At 36.4% G+C, this 15076-nt stretch overlaps 1 protein-coding gene across 3 annotated transcripts in view; it reads left to right on the top strand.

The window, feature by feature from the left end:
- Positions 1-15076, top strand: part of SHMT1 (serine hydroxymethyltransferase 1) — a 38591-nt gene that overhangs the window by 9729 nt on the left and 13786 nt on the right. For all 3 annotated transcript variants that reach the window (XM_031938650.1, XM_031938645.1, XM_031938639.1), the window contains exons 2-7: positions 3451-3565; positions 5237-5382; positions 6720-6835; positions 7492-7652; positions 10089-10170; positions 14550-14762. In XM_031938650.1, coding sequence (XP_031794510.1) covers positions 3470-3565; positions 5237-5382; positions 6720-6835; positions 7492-7652; positions 10089-10170; positions 14550-14762 — 814 coding nt within the window. In that variant the 5' untranslated portion in view covers positions 3451-3469. The remainder of the gene's footprint in view (positions 1-3450; positions 3566-5236; positions 5383-6719; positions 6836-7491; positions 7653-10088; positions 10171-14549; positions 14763-15076) is intronic.

Genomic DNA, 15076 nt, shown 5'->3' with positions numbered 1-15076 from the left:
CTCTCTCTCTCTCTCTCTCTCTCTCTCTCTCTTTCTCTCGATGCAAATAGCATTTTCCATTCAAAGTTCATTGGAATTGCCTTGAATTACTGAACTGCTGAGAAGAAGCAAGACTTTCATAGTTGATCATTGCACAATCCTGCTGTTACTATGTACAATGTATTCCTGGTTTTCTTTGTTTTGCTCAGCATCGGTTTGTGTATATCTTTCCAGGCCTTTCTAAAATCAATTTCAGCTTTCGATGTTCATCATTTTTTATAGATCAATAATATTTCTTTACCTTCACATACCATAACTTATTCAGCCACTTCCCCAACTAATGGACATCCACTCATTTTCCAATTCTTTTCCATCACAAAAAAAGAGCTGCTACATTTTTTGCATCGAGAGTTCCTTTTCCCTCGTTTACGATTTCTGTGGGATATAGACCCAGGAGTGGCACTGCTGGATCAAAGGATATGCAGTTTGATATCTCTTTGGTCATAGTTCCAGACTGCTCTCCAGAATGGTTGGATCATAGCTCCACCAACAATGCGTTAGTATCCCCACTCTGTTTCTTACATCCCCTCCAACATTTATCATTATCTTTTCCTTGCATCCTAGCCAGTTTTAGAAGTGTTAGGTGGTATCTCAGAGTTTTAATTTGCATTTCTTTAATCAATAGTGATTTAGAGCATTTTTTCATGTCACTATAGATAACTTTAATTTCCTCTTCTGAAAATTGCTTATTAACCATTTATCAGTTAGGAAATGATTTGTATTCTTATAAATTTGACTCAATTATATATTTGAGAAATAATTTGAAAAATATATTTTGAGAAATATTACAGAAACACTGATTGTAAAATTTTTTTCTCAGCTTTATGCTTCTCTTATCTTGCTTGCACTAGTTTTGTTTGTGCAAAAAACTTTTTAATTATAATATAATTAAAATTGTCCATTTTGCATAATGTTCGCTATGCCTTATAAATACCTCCTTTCTTCAAAGATCTGAAAGATAAACTTCCTTGCTTATCATATCATAATGTCTTTATGTCTAATATCTATTTTGACCTTATCTTGGTATAGTGTGCCAAGGAATTTTTAGAATTTCTATTTTATGTTTTGAAACCTGCTGGGTAAAGCCCCAAGTTAGCAGTTCTGGGTTGCTGGTGGTGTTTTTCCACATGCTTCATCTTGATATTCTTGCCTGTTTTTCCTTATGTAATTTATTGGAGCTTTGTGTAAAATCTTAAAATTAATTCAGGAAGTACTGACATTTTAATATCTATTTGACCTAAATTTGTATAAGATATACATATCATGTATTTTTTTCAGTCCTTCCTTAATTCTGGCAGAATTATTTTAAAATAGTTTTAAAATAAATCCCTATATGTCTTGGCAAATGTATGCCCAAATATTTGATAAAATTGTTATAAATTAAATTTCTTTCTTTTTATCAGTTTCTAATTTGTGATTCTGGTATATTGAAAATCAGGTGGTTTCTATGGGTCCAACAAATTTTGCCTTTTTCAATATTAACTTAGAGTGTCAGCTAAGAAAATCTCTTTTATTGCTATGTGTGTATATACATTACTGGTATGCACATATGTATATATATGAAATCATGAAATTATTGGGATATGAAGGCACTCTATCCATAGAATTGTTCCAATTATTTGACTTAACAAACAAAAGGTATCCCAAAAGTTTTAGTGCAGTTTTAAGCTTTTAGTATATGAATTTACCAAAAACTTAGAGCTTTAACCTGCTTCTCCTCTACTTTCATCCATTTCTACTAGTTCTGTGTTCTGGGGTCAGTGTCTTAGATAGATAGATAGATAGATAGATAGATAGATATGAAAGATATTATATCTATATATTATACATAATATATAAATACTTGAAGGCATTTACCTTGGCCTCCCTAATCTTTTCTTTAGGGTAAACATCCCCATTCTTTTAGGTGATGCTTATCTAGCATGTTAATATTAATCAATACACATTCTAAGTCCTAAGGAGCCTTCATTGTATTTTAATTGTGGAAATGACAAGTTAATTACCATTATAAGTATAGTTGTAACCACCATGCTACTGTTATTTATAGGAGGTTAGAGACGGGAATGAATTATCCTTGGGCTTGGAGGAGTTTGGAAAAGTTTTTTAGTGGAGGTGGAATTTAAAGGATGTGTAGAAGTTGGGTGGGTTAGCTTTTATGAAGATTGATTATGTGTAATGGAAAGCCTTGGGCTTCAAAATCTAGAATTGGTAATCTCATAGGAGTTATTGTAAAGAAAGAGCTTTGTTATTACAATTGAGAACTATTGTTATTATTAACCTAAAGTTTGTTTAATAACCTCTATTTGTAAATGTTCTAAATCACTATTGAGTAAAGAAATACACATTAAGACAATTCTGAGGTACCACTTCACATCTCTCAGATTGGCTAAAATGACAGGAAAAGATAATGATAAATGTTGGAGGGGGTGTGGAAAACCAAAACACTAATACTTGTTGGTGGAGTTGTGAAATGATGCCGCCATTCTGTAGAATAATTTGGAACTATGCCCAAAGGGCTAACAAACTGTGCATACTCTTTGATCTAGTGGGGGTCTGTATTCCAAAGAGATAATAAAAAAGGGAAAAGGATCCATATATGCAAATGTTTGTAGCAGCTTTTATTGTACTGTCAAGGAACAGGAAATTGAGTAGATGCCCATCAATTGGAGAATGGCTGAATAAGTTATGGTATATGAAAGTAATGGAATATTATTGTTCTATAACAAATGATGAGCAGGCTGATTTAAGAAAAGTCTGTAAAGATTTACACAAATTGATGCTGAGTGAATTGAGCAGAACCAGGAGTATATACAGTAACAATAAGACTATGTGATGATCCACTGTGACGGATTTGGCTCTTCTCAATAATGTGGTGATTCAAGGCAATTTCAATAGATTTAGTGTGGAAAATGCCAGTCACAAATACAGAAAAAACTAAAGAGACTGAGTTGGATCAAAGCATAATATTTAAACAATTTTTTTGTTTCTTTTTTCTTTCTCGTGTTTTTTTCCTCCTTTTGGTTTGATTTTTCTTGAATTACATGACAATTGTGGAAACTTATTTAAAAGGATTGCCCATATTTAACCTATATCAGATTGCTTGCTGTCTTGAGGAGAGAAAGAGACAAGGGAGTCAGGGAGGGAGAAAAATTTGGAATATAAGTTTTTGCAAAAGTGAATGTTGAAAACTATCTTTATTTGTATTTGGAAAAATAAAATACTATTGCAAAAAAGCCCTTCCATTTGTGTTTCAGGCTATTATAGGGGACGGTAAGCAAGAGTTTTTGAAATGAGTACAAATTTTCATTCACCATGTTTGTAATAAAGGAATGAGTCAGGAAAAGTTTTCACTTTAATTTTGAAGATTTGCAAATTCTTTGTTGTTGTTGTTTTATGCCCTTTTTGTTTTAGGAATCCTTAGACCAGAAGTATGGCATCAACATTCAATGGAGAAAATTATAATGTTAACCTCTGGGAAGCGCACAAAAATATGCTGACACAGCCTTTGAAAGACAATGATATAGAGGTGAGAGACTACTTAAAGTAATAATGGATTGTTATGCTGGAGAACAGGAGTATGCTAATCCTTATCATTGTCTACCAAAAAGGATTTTTTAATAATACTTATAATTTGATTATAAGCATTTTGATTTTGGGTGAAAATTCAAATGAAATAATTCATATAAAGTGCTTACAAATTTCAAACTGCTATAAAATACTAGCTTTTTATTATTGCTAATATTGCTATTATTTTGAGACTTTTGCTTTAAAATAGATCTTTATTTTCAAGGTCTTGAATTAACTTTATAAAAAACAGTTTTGTAAATGATATCTAGGCTAAAGGTACTTGAACACAGCAGATTGTTGAAGAAAAAAATTAATACTACAACTGTACTTTGAGATTTAACATTAATCTGTATCTAAGATATCCAAAAACTTGAGCAACACCAGACCTAGAAGTCTAGGAAAAATAACTACATATTAAAAGCTAACATTAATATGATTTATATTTCTTATTTTCACAACAATCTTATGAGACTAGGTGCTATTCTTATCCCTGTTTTATAGGAAACTGAAGCTGAAAGAAGATAACTTTCCCAAAAAAATAACTTAGCCAAGATTCCCCCCAATAGAAGATATCTGAGGCAGAATTTGAATTGAGCTCTTTCTGAATTCCAAGCCCAACACTTCCAGGGGTCCTCAAACTACGGCCCTCGAGCCAGATGCAGCAGCTGAGGACGATTATCCCCCTCACCCAGGGCTATGAAGTTTCTTTATTTAAAGGCCCACAAAACAAAGTTTTTGTTTTTACTATAGTCCGGCCCTCCAACAGTCTGAGGGACAGTGAACTGGCCCCCTATTTAAGAAGTTTGAGGACCCCTGCGATACATTGGGCTGCCTAGTTGCCTCTCTAAATTACAGTATTATAAAATGTTTGCATTTAGAACTAACCTTGGCAATTATAAAACTGAAGCCTCCCAAGGTGTCTTGGGATTTACTGGCTAGATTTCTTTCTCAGGGACAGTGCTGTAAACTCAGATGACTCTGGTTCTCATTGATTCACCAACAATAGGTCACAGACCAAACTCCAATTGGTCATTGCTCAGGGCCAGAGTGACTCAGAATGAATGTAAATAAGAATTGTTTCTATTTTGGCCAGAAACCGAGAATCTTCTCTTCCCAGATTTTGTATATGTGTGTGTGTAAAATATAAACCTCATAAATGTCAATATATTATAAATATATTATATACAAATGTATAATAAATGTGATAAATGAACATATTATAAATATAAATATTATGGTGTATAAATATATAATATAGGTATGTTTATAAATGTGAAATTTAAATATTTCATATTTATATGTAATGTGTAGAATATATCAAATTGTATATCTAAATATCACCATAATCATTATACTTTTATTTTATTTTTCTCCCTCAGCTCATTTTCTAAACTATTGGTTCTTTCTAGATAATAGTAACAAGTGAAATTTATGTTTTCCTCCTTAAGATTTTGTTGGGTTCTTCTTTAATTAGGTTTGACTAGCCATTGGAGCCCCCAAATAGGACCTCCCCAAAATAGGATCTACTTCCTTAACTTTTTAGCTATTAAAATGCTGTTGCTTTGGTGGAAGTGGACTTAAGTGGATTTGAAAATTGGTCTTTTTTAATGATCTGTTTTATTCTCACTAGGTATATACAATTATTAAGAAGGAGAATAATCGCCAGAAGACTGGGTTGGAACTCATTGCTTCAGAGAATTTTGCAAGTCGAGCAGTTCTGGAAGCCTTGGGTTCTTGTCTGAATAATAAGTATTCAGAAGGATTTCCAGGCCAGAGGTGTGTGAACAGAGCAGGTTGTTGAAGAAAAAAATATTAATATTTATATTTGAATTTTAGGCTTAATTGGGCATTAATCTATATCCTAGCCCCTTCTAGCTTGAAGAGAAAGATATCCATGCCATCTGACATGAATTAGCTCAAAATTTCAGGTAACATTTACAGAAATCTTGAACAGAGATAAATTAAAGTACTGTTTGAGTTACCTTACCAGAAAATTGAGCAACCTACATATTTTCCATGTCCCTGAAGTTGTATAAAGATTATCTTCTCCCTTCCAATGATATCTTAATCCTTTCTTAGTGAAAAAAAGATAGAGGTAATAATGTGAAAGATTAGAGTTAATGTCTGAAGGTATGACAGGTTGTTGCCTTAAGAAAAACCTTTTGGTCCCAAAGGGCTTTTACAAGGATTTTAGAAAGGACTTTAGAAGAACATGTGAATTCCTCATATTCTACAGAAACTAAATAAGAGCATTTTAAACATTTTCCCCAATGCTTGAGGTTTACTCCTGAGAAGGGAATCTAAAAATTTGAATTCCTATGGAATCAACACAACTGAAATTTGTAGAATAAGACCTCAAGCCTTTGACTAAGCTATGCCTCATCTCAACTTACTTTCAGAAGTTAAGCCTTTATTACTATTCTGTAGTGTAGTTGGCCTGCTTAGGTAAGATTTTAAGGTTTCAGTTCATTTTTATTATAATTTTTGTGACCTTCAGAACAATGGAAATCAATTAGGATGAGGGCTGTTTTGTTGTAGTCACTCTGCAGAATGAGTTCTGTTAAAACATAACATAACCTCCGGGAAAGTTGTGGCTTCTGTCTGGGTAATGACTTGATAAGGGTTGGAGAAAAATGAACCAGCCTCTCAAGAGAGATTGGGGCAACTTTCCAGCTCTTACATTTAGTGGTTTCCTTGGCCCTCTCCAATTTAGTTCTGTCCTCTGAAGATTGCTGCCCAACAGAAAGCAGATTCCAGTTACTGATAATACATTAGCAATACGAAGACAATTTTATTTCACAGATGAGAATACTGAAGTCCTGTCATTTCAGATTTAAACTAGATGACATAGCAGCAGCTAGTCAGTAAGCAACTTGGGATTTGAATTCAGGTCTTCCAACTCCTACATTGCCCATGTATTCCACTGCTGCCATTCTTCCAGTATTCAAATGGGCACGGAGTTAGGAACATTTCCCCTCCCCCGAGAGTCTTGGTCTTTTTCATTTGTTCTTTCTCAGGTCCCCATTGCTTGAATCTGCACTCCTTGTACTCAGCTTAGACATTCTACCAAGTCCTGGGATGTTTTTAAGTCTCTCTTCCTAATTATCTTGTAGGTATTATGGTGGTACCCAGTTTGTGGATGAATTGGAAATTCTATGTCAGAAGAGGGCTCTGCAGGTCTATGGCCTGAACCCAGAAAACTGGGGGGTTAATGTTCAGCCATATTCAGGTAACTACCGTGTCTCTGTAGTTCTGTCCAGCTTAAAATTATAGGGACTTATGCCCTACGTGCCCTAAAACAGGAGTTTGAAGTGCCAGCCTGAATCTGGCTGTGGATGCAATGTTGAACTATACATTTCCCTTTAATTCCCCCTGTTATGTTCAGTACATCTTCCATATCTGACCCATTTACTCAGCCTCAAGATTACCGAAGGCTTCCTAAGCTCCTCCTCCGATGGCGCTTGCCTCTCTTTACCTCTTAAAACCTTCCCTGTTTCTTCCTCTGAGGGAATTCCTACTTTGCCCCAGGAGGATCTCACTTATTTGAACTCAGATGTTAGGTTAGTGTCCCTCTCACAGAGGTATTTGCATTTTAACAATGAACAAGATGAATGGATTCTTTAGGGATAGAATTTCAGATATTAGTGATAAACTTCTTATATGGGAGACATTGTAGATTGGGGGAAAGGATGATTTCCTCTTCCTAAAATGATACCCTGAGACAGCATAGAAAAATAAGGCCATTGGTGCCCCTTGGCCACCTGGGGTAAGAACCTTGGTGCCCAGTCTCAGGGAGCTGCTGCCCCAAGAGGAGGCTTACATTTCCAACTGATCATATTGAACCCTGGCACTCTGACAGTGTAAGTCATCTGCTCTCCGTTGTAGGATCTCCTGCAAATTTTGCGGTGTACACAGCTCTGGTAGAACCCCATGGGAGAATTATGGGTCTAGACCTGCCTGATGGAGGTCACCTCACCCACGGCTTCATGACAGAAAAGAAGAAAGTCTCCGCCACTTCCATCTTTTTTGAGTCCATGCCCTATAAGGTAAGGTGGGAAGGCTTTGCTGGGAAGAGTCTTCTCATCTCTGATGCTGTAGAATGGAAGGGAATGGGTCCCCATGTATCCTCATGTCAGTCGCTGAAGACAGTCCTTGTGTTCTGGCCGCTTCTCATTCCGCTTCACATTTCAGAGCATGAGGTGTAATCCTCACGGAATTCTCATCTATCAATTTCCAACAGCAATTAGAAGCAGACTTTGCACCTACAAGTGAGATTTCATAATGCACAATTCTCGAAGACCACCTCTGATTTAGTGATTCTGTGCTCTACATTGGTGATATCAATTAAAGATAATGGAAACTAATAACTATAGTTTTAGCTTCTGTTGAGCAAACATTCTCTTCATGACCTACAAACTGCTTGTTGCCACCACTGAATCATCATGTTATGATTTAAATTTGATCTGATGTAACTCTTTTGGCTACTTTGTAGCCAGGGATGCAGCCCTAGAAACATAGTATTTTTCTTTGGCTGGGAATTTTTTTGTGGTCTAATTAGGAAACAAGTGTTTTCTTGTTGGCTAATCCACTACATGAAGGTAACTATTTTAGTAAATTGGTTTGCCTTTTATATACCTCTGATTTGCCTAGTTATTTTCTTCCCATACTACAAGTCCCATTATTAGTCACCTTAATTTGCCTTTTAGAATGGGAGAAGAAAAGGTGATTATGTTTGCATATGTTTGAGTGGAGGAGTATCCCTTGATTTGAGTAGAGAAAAGATTTTCTTTATCAACAACAAAACAGAACTGTTAGTTCCTCAAACTTTTCCTCATTTCCTTCTCTGGTTCAATGATTTTGTTCTTTGACTACCACCATGGCTCAGTTCCATTACCTTCACTTTCAGCTTTCTTTGTTTTTGTTAGGGGTTTTGTGGGGGGCAAGGGATTGTATTTTTTTTTTAATTTTAAACTTTAACACAAAATGAGAAAAGGAAAAAGATTACCATGTACACAGCAGACCATGCAAGAGGATTCAGTATAAAACAATAAATTTCCATTTCAAGAAAACATATATAATAAATACCAAACACTGTTTTCAAAGTTGCTCAGTTTTTCTTTGGTTCCTTGTTGATTTACTTTTTTGTTCTTGGCTATGCAATTTTAACTTTATTTCCCCCTCCCTTTTTCTCCCCATCTTATAAAGAAGGCTAAAATTTAGCATATGTGTGTATTCATATACATATATAGATACTTATAAACATACACATAGATGAAAATATACATAGATATTATTTTCTTCCTTCTCTATTTCAAGTGGTTGACTTTATTTTCATAATTTTCTTGACTTTTTTTGGATTGCTTTTATTTTTCCAATATTTATTCAATCTCTCTGATTTTTAAAGTCCTTTTTACTTCTTTGAAGAACTATTTTTGTGCTTTTTGATGTTTCTCCCTGAAAGAGGAAAGGCTTTTTTTTTAAGTTCCATTATCTTCCTCTGAATATGAGCCCAGATCTTCTCTATCTCATAGTAGCTTTATGGTTGGGTTTTGCTTACTCAATTTTATTTATTTACTTAGTTTTAATTTTTTTTTAGCAGCTATTAGTGTAATCAGATTGTTGCCTGGAGATATGGAGAATGATGTCCCAAGTCTCAGTTCCTTCTTACTATCTGTCTCAGGGCCCAACCTTGGGTTTTCCTCTCCAATCCTAAGCAAAAGCTAGAGCCCCAAGCCACATTGTACTAGAAGTGATTTTGCTCCCTGTGTTCTCTTTGGTGGCTATAAACTAAAGCTGTTCTCTTTACCCTGGAATTGAAACCAGGACTCTGTACTCATACAAGTGCCCACAACCATGGAGTCTCTGCCTCTGGCTACTGTACTGATCAGGTATGTGCTAGCACTCCATCCCCCTCACAGCCACAGCCTAGATATGACATCCCTTGACCTGGAAGATCCTTCAGATCTTCTACTTAGCTGTCAGACTTCCATACTGCAAAATGAAATCTAAGGCTAAGGTTGTTGCTCTAGCTGCTCCCAGAGTTTATCGTTTGCTGATTCTGTGGAGTAGACCTAGAGATATGTGCATTTCACTTTGAACTTCCATGGAGGTTGTGTCTCCCTCCTCAGATTGTCTTTGGAAAACAACTGTTTTTATTTCTGCTGCTCTGAGTCAATGTTCTGTCCTTTTTGGTGGAAGAAATTTGGAGAGCTGAAAGTTTTCCCACCCACTCTGCCTTCTTCTCAGAATTATCTTCCTCAGTTTTCTTTGGTGTGTTGTTCTCCCTTATTGAATTGTAAATTCCTGGAGGACAAGGGACTGTCTTTTCTATATTTGTATCCTTAGCACTTAGCACTAGGGCCTAATCGTAGATATTTGATAAATGTTTATTGACTATTTACCATTGTGGGATAGACTAAGGGGGAAGAGAAGAACTTTTTGTTTATCTACACTGACTTTATCTTGTTATTCTCCTTTCATAGGTAAATCCAGATACCGGTTATATTGACTATGACAAACTAGAAGAAAATGCCCGCCTCTTCCACCCAAAGCTGATCATTGCAGGTAATTAGCTAGAATGAAAACAGCTTCATCTTTCACTAGAACCATATGACATGAACTTCTGCCAAATTAAACCCTCTTCAGTCCCATTTAATTGCTACCCTTGCTTGCCAGAGTTACACAGCGCTGTGTCTTAAGGTGGAAAGGAAAGTAATGCTGAAGTTTGCATCCTTGGTGACTGCAAATATGGTAGTATCTTTAACAGAAAAGGGGAAATTTAGAAGAGAGGCTTAGCAAATTAGAAGAACATAGGATAGCTGACCTCTCAGGTCTTTGGAGAAGGAAGGAATTTGTGTTCATAGAAGAACTGGAACTCATAATTGAACACCAAATAAAGATTTTTGATTATATTAAATTAAAAAAGGTTTTGTACAAACAAAACTAATGCAGACAAGATCGGAGCAATAAATTGGGAAAACAATTTTACATTTAATGGTTCTGATAAAGGCCTCATTTCTAAAATATGTAATTGACTCAAATTTATAAGAATTCAAGCCATTCTCCAATTCATAAATGGTCAAATGAGATGAACAGACAATTTTCAGATGAAGAAATTAAAACCATTTCTATTCATATGAAAAGATGCTCTAAATCACTATTGATCAGAGAAATGCAAATTAAGACAACTCTAAGATACCACTCCACATCTCTCAGATTGGCTAAGATGACAGGAAAAGATAATGATGAATGTTGGAGGGGATGTGGGAAAAACTGGAATGGTAATACATTGTTGGTGGAATTGTGAACTCATCCAACCATTCTGGAGAGCAATTTGGAACTATGCCCAAAGGGCTATCAAAATATGCATACCCTTTGATCCAGCAGTGTCTCTAAGAGGCCTGTACAAAGAGATCTTAAAGGAGGGAAAAGGACCCACATGTGCAAAAATGTTTGTGGTAGCTCTTTTTTGTACTGGCTAGAAACTGGAAACTGAGTGAATGCCCATCAATAGGCTGAATAAATTATGGCATATGAATGTTATGGAATATTATTGTTCTACAAGAAATGATCAGCAGGATGAGTTCAGAGAGGCTTGGAGAGACTTACATGAATTGATGCTAAGTGAAATGAGCAGAACCAGGAAATCATTGTACATGGCAACAGCAATATTATACAATGATCAATTCTGATGAACGTGACTCTTTCCAACAATGAGATGACTGATGCCAATTCCAATTATCTTGTGATGAAGAGAGCCATCTATACCCAGAGAGAGGACTGTGGGAACTGAATGTGGATCACAACATAACATTCTCACTCTTTTTGTTGTTGTTTGCTTGTATTTTGTTTTCTTATTCATCTGCTTTCCTTTTTGATCTGATTTTTCTTGTGCAACAAGAGAATTATATAAATATGTTTACACATATTGGATTTAACATATATTTTAACATGTATAACATATTGGATTGCTTGCCATCTAGGGGAGGGGGTGGGAGGAAGAAGGAAAAAATCTGAATGCAAGGGTCAATGTTAAAAAATTATCCATGCATATGTTTTGAAAAAAAAAAAAGAATGAATGAATGACAACTTAAAAAAATAAGAGAAGCTTAGGGGAAAAAAAACACGTGTTTAGATCTAAAATGTCTAAGATATCCAGCATTCATATGGGCCTAAAATTTGAGAGAGAAATTAGACTTGATATTTTGATATGAGAGGTATTTGCATAGAATTGTAATTGAACCCATGGGAACTAATGAGATCATCAAGAGGAAATATAAAAAGAGAGGAAGAGTTAGACTAGGACAGATTTTTGAGGAATTTTTAAACTTATGAACCAGAAAAGTGTGAGAATCTAGCAAATGATACTCAGAAGGAAAGGGTAAGAGACTAACCAAGAGAGAGAAAAGTGTCAGAAACCAAGTAAGGAGAGAGTATCCAGGAGGAAAAAAAACTTAGCTGACAGGATTCAGAGTTGTTGAGAGGTCAAGTAAGACCTTCTGATTATCAATAAATAGATTGTTGGTAACCTTGAGGTCAGAAGCCACATTGTAAGGGGTTAGAAGTGAATTGAAGCTGAGTAAATGCCATATATACATATATACAACCTCTTTGGAAATTTGATTATAAAAAGGAGAAAAGTGAGAAGACAATGACCAAGAAAGATCAAGGGAATGGAGGAAGAAGGGAGCATGTCTGTAGGTGATCAAAAAAGATTCAATGGAAAGATTGAAGGAGAGAGGAATCAAGGAGGTAGGTGCCTGAAGGAGATGGAAGAAGATGGGATAAGACAAGAGATAGAGCAGATGATCTTAAGCTAGAAAAGATTTCCTTGTTAGACGTTGGAGCAGAAGAGGAACAAGTGGGTGATGATATTGGGTTTGAGATATGTAAGGGGGTGAAGTTAAACAGCCTTGATTTTCTCAGCAAAGTAGGAGATGATAGCAGAAGGGAAGGGGACTAGAGAAAAGAGGTTTGGAATAGCTGCTTTTCTTCCAGCAGTAGATTCAACTATAAAAGGATTTTTGTGGTGGTGGGATGAAATCATTGAGATAAGATAGCACAAATGTGTAGAACATGTAATTCTGTTGTGCCGGCAGCATTCAGCACAAGATAAGTAGGATTATTAAAGCTGGATGATGGCAGGCAGCCCAAGGTTGTGAGTTTACAAGACATGAGTGGTAATAGGAGGAAACAAGGGGACCAAGAGTAAAGGATATTGTGGAGTTGAAGTAGTGAACAGTAAAAATACAGACAAGTGGGGCTAAAGGAAGAATGACTGACTGGAAATATGTGTAGTCTCTGGTGAACTATGTAAGAATAAAGAGTGAGGGGGAAGCGAAAGGATTAAAGGTTGTGATCCAAGGAAAGAATGATGGCTGAAGTGGAGTAAAGGTACAAATCTAGGTATTTTTGGTTGATGGACTAGGAAGCCACAGTATTTGAGGTGATATAAAAGTAGACATTGAAGTCCCCAAATATTTAGGCAATAAACTGGTAGTTGTCTATAACCAACATCCAGATAGTGATTGAGCTGGAAAGTGTGACCTCAGAGAGGGAGAGGGAACCCAAGGTTGTTGGCAGAGAGAGAGTGTCCATTCTACCATGCAAAGCCCCCTGACTGGGCATACAAGAAGCACCCAACCCACATTATTAACCTTGTTGGCCCTCAGTACCTGTCTTTAAAATCAGAGCATTGGATATAAGACCTCTGACTTAACTTCTACTTAACCTTCAGTTCTAGTTCTGTGATTTTATGACATAGTATGTTATGAATGAAGTGTAATTTGGAGGGAACCAGCTCTGCTCAAGAGAAAGAAGGTGGAAGGAGTGTGAAGCAAAGAGATCTAGGAGAGGGAAGTTTCTTTAATAATAGAACAGGGTCTCTACACAATGTTTTGCAAGGGTTAATGTTGAAAATCATCTTGGGATGTATTTTGAAAAATAAAAAGCTATTATCATTTTTAAAATTTTTTAACAGAGAACAGAGGTTCTAGAGAGTACAGTGAAAGACAAAATAGATGAAAAATTGAGAAAGATAGGTCTTACTTGGATAGGGATTAAAGAACAGGGGCAACGAGGTGGTACACTGCCAGTGGATAGAGCGACTGGAGTCAGCAAGACTTATCTTCCTGACTTCTAGTCTGACCTCAGACACTCACTATCTGGGCAAGTAATTTCATCCTATTTGCCTCAATTTCCTTATCTATAAAATGTGCTAGAGAAGGAAATAGCAAACTATTCCAGTATCTTTCTCAAGAAAACTCCAAATTGGGGCAGGACAAGTCAGACACAATTGAAATGACTGAACAACAAGCAGAGGAAAGGGGTTTTCCCATGGGAACCAGCAAGGTAATATGGTATCTAGAACGAACACTGTCTCTGGAGTTGGAGAGTCTAGTTTCAGTATCCCACCTCTGATGCTATTTCAAAGTTATTGAAGCTGTTTCCTCATGTTTAAAGGAGTGGGTTGGATGTTGTGACTCTTTCCAGCTTTAGATCTGTGGGCCTTTTTTTTTAATTCTGGGAGAGATAAAGTGTATTTGATTGTGGTTCCCGATTTCATGATTTCTGTGATGACTTTTTTCTCTTGCAAACACAGGGAGAGAAAGGAAATTGGTTGAGTATCAGAGTAAGCAAAATATGAGGTGGGCAAATCTCCAGAGGTCTGACTTGGAGCATTTGGCATCTGCTCCCTAGTGGCAGTTTGGGGGCATTTGGATACTTACAAGAGTGTACATATTTTGTACTAGGTAAAATAATGTTCTCTAATTGCATTATCTCATCTCTGTTCCCAGTAGTTTGGGGTAATGGGAGTGGTAGAAAGAAAACTTTCAGAAATACATATTTTCAAATGTGACATTGTAATCAAGGGTTCAGATTGTAGTCAAGTCTCAGTTTATCTGTGTTTTTTCAAACTTGATATTTCCTTTGTTTTATCTTAGGAATCAGCTGCTATTCCAGGAACCTGGACTATGCCCGCATGCGGAAGATTGCAGATGATAATGGGGCATATCTTATGGCTGACATGGCCCACATTAGTGGACTGGTGGCGGCAGGGGTAGTCCCCTCTCCCTTTGAACACTGCCACGTGGTGACCACTACCACACACAAAACCCTTCGAGGTTGCCGGGCTGGCATGATCTTCTACAGGAAAGGTGTGACTCTACAGAATTAAAACCAAAACACACCAGCATCTCTGCCCTTATTTAGATCTGGCCTCTCTTGAGAAGGACTTGTGATCCTCTTACCTTTGTAGGAATAGAAGCTCAGGAAGGTGTGATTAAGAAGGATGACATAGTGGCTCAAAGCCACTTGTGTTTGAGCCACAGTTATGATACTGGTAGGCCTATAAAACAAAACCTAAACTCCTTAGTCTGGCATTTATTTCCCTCTATGATTTGGCTGCAACCTCATTTCCATCTACTTCCTTTTGTCCACCCTGCAATCCAGCAGGACTATACTTTGTTTC

This window comes from Sarcophilus harrisii, chromosome 1 (genome assembly GCF_902635505.1).
Source record: "Sarcophilus harrisii chromosome 1, mSarHar1.11, whole genome shotgun sequence".
Classification (NCBI taxonomy): Eukaryota; Metazoa; Chordata; class Mammalia; order Dasyuromorphia; family Dasyuridae; genus Sarcophilus; species Sarcophilus harrisii.
Note: the sequence above shows the minus strand (reverse complement) of the source record. Positions and strands in the feature narration are given on the sequence as shown.